This window comes from Nannospalax galili, unplaced genomic scaffold (assembly GCF_000622305.1).
Source record: "Nannospalax galili isolate Female #2095 unplaced genomic scaffold, S.galili_v1.0 scaffold336, whole genome shotgun sequence".
Taxonomy (NCBI): Eukaryota; Metazoa; Chordata; class Mammalia; order Rodentia; family Spalacidae; genus Nannospalax; species Nannospalax galili.
In genome coordinates, this window is record NW_008343385.1 from 3,152,296 (window position 1) to 3,156,631 (window position 4,336).

General features: G+C 36.3%; 1 protein-coding gene across 4 annotated transcripts in view; it reads right to left on the reverse strand.

Annotated features, from left to right (window-relative positions):
* Positions 1-4,336, reverse strand: part of Kiaa0586 (KIAA0586 ortholog) — a 124,921-nt gene that overhangs the window by 35,038 nt on the left and 85,547 nt on the right. For all 4 annotated transcript variants that reach the window (XR_003850519.1, XM_029566670.1, XM_029566669.1 and 1 more), the window contains one exon: positions 2,883-2,982. Coding sequence is in view for 3 of the 4 variants with exons in the window: in XM_029566670.1 (XP_029422530.1) it covers positions 2,883-2,982 (100 nt within the window). In the remaining variant the exon portion in view is untranslated. The remainder of the gene's footprint in view (positions 1-2,882; positions 2,983-4,336) is intronic.

The following is a 4,336-nucleotide window of genomic DNA, read 5'->3' on the forward strand; positions in this document are numbered from 1 at the left end:
GCACCCACATGGCAGCTAACAACTATCCATAACTCCAGTCCCAGGGGATCTGACAGCCTCTTCTGACCTCTGTAGGCATTGCATGACACAGGTGCACTTACCTACATGCAGGCCTAACACTCATACACATAAAATCAAAATAATAAAATATTTTTAAAAATAGTCAAGACCTATACTCCCTTATACACATATATAAAAATTTTATAGGACTTGTATATGAGAGAAAATATGCAGTATCTGCCTTTTTGAATCTGGGCTACTTCACTTAATATAATTTCTACATCTATCTACTTTCTTGCAAATGTCATGATTTAATTTTTCTTTTGAGTCTGTGCATGTATGTATATATGTGGTATGTATGTGGCACATACATATGTATGTGGTATGTATATTATGTGGTATGTATGTGGTACATGTGCATGTATATAGGTATGTATGTAGTGTGTGGTGTGTGGACATGTATGTATGTGGTATATGTGTGTGTGTGTTGGTGTACTCACTGTGTGAGAGGCTGGAAGTTGACATCAGATGTCCTCCTTAATCTCTTCATCTTAATTTCTGAGACTGTTTTGTCTGGGCTGGCTGGTTGGTGAGCCCTCAGGATCTGCCTGTCTCAGTCTCTCAATGCTGGAGTTACAGGCACATGCTCCACCCATGCCTGTTACACTGATGTTGGGGATCCAAATTCAGGTCCTCATGCTTGTGTAGCAAGTACTTTACCCGCTACATCGCCCGAGCCCCCATATTTTTCTTTATAGCTGAATAAAATTCCATTGTGTATATGTTCCATATTTTCCTTATCTTTCATCTGTTAATGGACACATAAGCTAATTCCATTCCTTAGCTACTGTGAACAGTATAACAGTAAACAAGAATGCGCGTGTATCCCTGTGGTACACTGACTTAAGAGTCCTTTAAGTATAAGCCCAAGAGTGGTACAGCACAGTCAGATGGTAGTTCTGTTTTTAGTTTTGTGAGAAACTTCCATAGTGATCTCCACAGTGCTGCACCAGTTTATCCTCCCACCAGCAGTAGAGAGGGGCTGCTCTTTCCCCATATCCTTGCCAGCATTTGTTGCTTATTTTCTTGATGATGGTCATTCTAATTGAAGTGAGATGGAATCTCAAAGTACTTTTAATTTGCGTTTTCCTGATGGCTAAGGATGAACACTAGGTCTAAAGAGGGGAGGGGTCTTCAGAAAAAAGAGAAAAAGGATAGTAGAATACGTGAGCCATGAAAACATATAGAGGGTACTAAGAGGAAGAAGGGGACTAGCAAGGGAGTACACAAGAATGGGGAAGGGAGCAGGGAAGAAGGATTAAAAAGAGTATGTGTGAGAAGGGCTTCTCAAGAAACTCCAATGGACTCTCATATGAACATTTGAAAATTGCCCCGTTCGGACTTTTTTCTAGTTCTCTGTCTAGAACTTGTAATGCTAATTACTCTTCCTTTACTTCTCCTTCACAGCTCCTATTCATGATTCAAGGACTTTCTTTTCCCCTTAGAGATAAGAGTTAAGCAATTTGGGAGTCTTTTAGATAGACACACTGAAGGGGTAATCCAATTCCCTCAGCCTGAGTCCCTGTTCAGCATGGAAGAAGCCAGAGTGGTCTGCGTCCCTATTCCCTATTGGCAATTTGGGTAACCCCTTCAGAGGATGGCGTGATAAGAACAGGAGGTAGGAATTGGCTAGGCAATAAGGGTAAAAAGACCCCAAAGAAAGTAGGCAGTTTCTTGGCTAAAAGTCAAAATGTCCTTGGGCCTGTTAGCAACATACTCTGTTTCAAAGGCCAAAAATGTCAAAAGTATTTGGGAGCTTGTATCTAATCCTTAAAAGATTTTAGGGTTACCTCTTCAGAGGGGGGAATGTTGGAGGGAGGAGGGAGTGGGCATGGATTTGATCAAAATACCTTATATTCATGTATAAAATTCTCAATAAAGTTTTTGAAAAGTTAAAAAAAAAAAGAGTATGTGTGAAAATGCCACAATGAAATCCGTTACTTGGCATGAGAATTTAGCGAAACTAATTAAGAAAAGGTCAAGAGCGGAAGTTCTGAAAGGTTGGAGGAACAGAGGAACACAAGAAAGTCGGAAGAATTAATGCCTAAACCTCATATGGCATAGAATAAATAACAATCTCACTTAGGTTCATGCTTACATTTGCAATTACAGGCATTGGATAATACAGATTCATGCAAATATTATTTGAAAATTCAATAAAATCATCTATAAAAACAAAAAAAAAAAACATTCTACAACTCAAAATTTCCCTAAATATTTGTTCCTGGATTATGGACATAAAGTTTTTGCACAAAAGAAATCTCAATTTCTATTGTCAAATTTCAGAACTTAGGTTATTCAAAATGTAAATGACCAACAAGCAAGCAGGCATACAAAATATAAGGCCAACAGCCTTACAGAAATAGAAAACACCAAAATGCTTTAATGCTGACAGTGGAATTTCACAACAGTACAGAAAGCCTCATGCAATACCAGGAAAGGTGAGAAGAATTTGTTTTTAAGTTATACTGTTGGTCAACATCACCACACACAACACTAAATAACCTTTAAAAAGCATATTAGCCGCTGTAACAGTAAAGGGGAAATACTGGCTAAAGTTTTAAAGCTCAATTAGAAAGTGTTTATTGGTTAAATGAAAGAGCTAAATGAATTTATAGTCAAATATAAGATTCTTCAAATGAGAATTCTTCGCTAAATGACAGAAACAAATAAAATAACTCTAGAGACAAGAGTGAGACACATATAAAAGTATTATTATATATTTGTTCATTATCAGGACATAAAGTTTTATTTGATAAATCAAACAAATATTTAATAAATGTACTTAAAGCAATATTATTGGTAATTAAAATAACTCTTACCTTGTGAAGAAACATCAGATTTATTTCTTATACGTATTAAATGACTTTGTACTGGCTTCTGTTCAACTTGTTTAACAGCTGTATCTTGCTTTCGTTGGTACTAAAATATTTAAGAAATGAAGCTGTAATATTTTTAAGTTAAAAAATTGATTGGTTATGTTAGTCAGTATTTATTACATAAACATTTAATAATTTGCTTTCTAACAGCTATTTTTGTCATTTATTTATAACAATTGTACCAATAAACAGATAAAAAATATTTCAAAAATATACATATATTTCAATATTTAGAGTCATTTCAGTTTTATTAGCTAACTGAAAACTGCGTATAAACCACTTTCTAGATTTGCATGCACATGATGGAGTTAGAAAGGACAAGCACTTCTCAGCCAGACTCTCCCATATGACCATTTTTGCATGAGAAGAAAATGCACATAACGTGCTACAGTTTTCAAACAGCTTTTCTATACAGTCACAATTCAATTCTCACAGATGTGGGTAGTGTTGTCATCTCCATTTGCCACTCACAAAACACATGCTCCCTCATAAACCCCACCATCTCCACAGTACCTAACCAAATTAGAAACTACAAGACTCAAAGACTCCTTCACAATGACACATCAGAAATTGTAATAACTTTAGCTGTTTTCATTCTTTCCTTTTCTGTTTTATAAACTTAATTATGACTGAGTCCTGAGAAGAGCTATCAGATATACTATAACAGAAATTTAAAAGATAGCTCTGGACCCTTATGCATAACTCTAACCAGAGAACCCGAAACCCGTCTACAGGGACTCTTCAACTGCAGGTCCCTCTTCATCTCAAGGTAACCATGAGCAGCCTTAGGTGGCAGTAACAAATAAGCTTTCACTGCGGTCTTTCAAATATACAGTCATTAGTCAATGAAGGTTTCTCCTTTGAAGAAAATAGTTTGGTCTGTATTTCAAAGACAGGCAGTACACATACAATTCCTAATTGGACAACTCAAAACCTGAAATACTAAAAAATCCCAAACTTTTTAAGTGTTAAGAAAATTCTAACACTTGAGCTCATGTAACCAGTCACATTCAAAGCATGGAAACGTTAAAAACAATATATAAAATAACCATCAGGGTATGTGCATAAGGTGTATATGACACATAAATGAATTTTGTGTTTAGACTGAGATCCTCAAGATCTCATTATGCACATGAACATGCTCCAACACTGTATTTGGCTCTGGCTGCTGAGACTCAGGACTTCCTGGTTTCCCTTCCTTTACACAGTGAATAAGAACTGAGTGCTGGAGAAGTTAGCTGCCCATGCTCAAATCTGATAAGCTATTTTCTAGCTTTGGCCTTGACAAATCGAAATATTTTTTAAGTAATTAATTTTTATTTTACGTGTGAATTTTATCAGCCTATTCTACATAGCAAATTCCAGGCCAGCTGGGGCTACAGGGAAACCCTATCTCA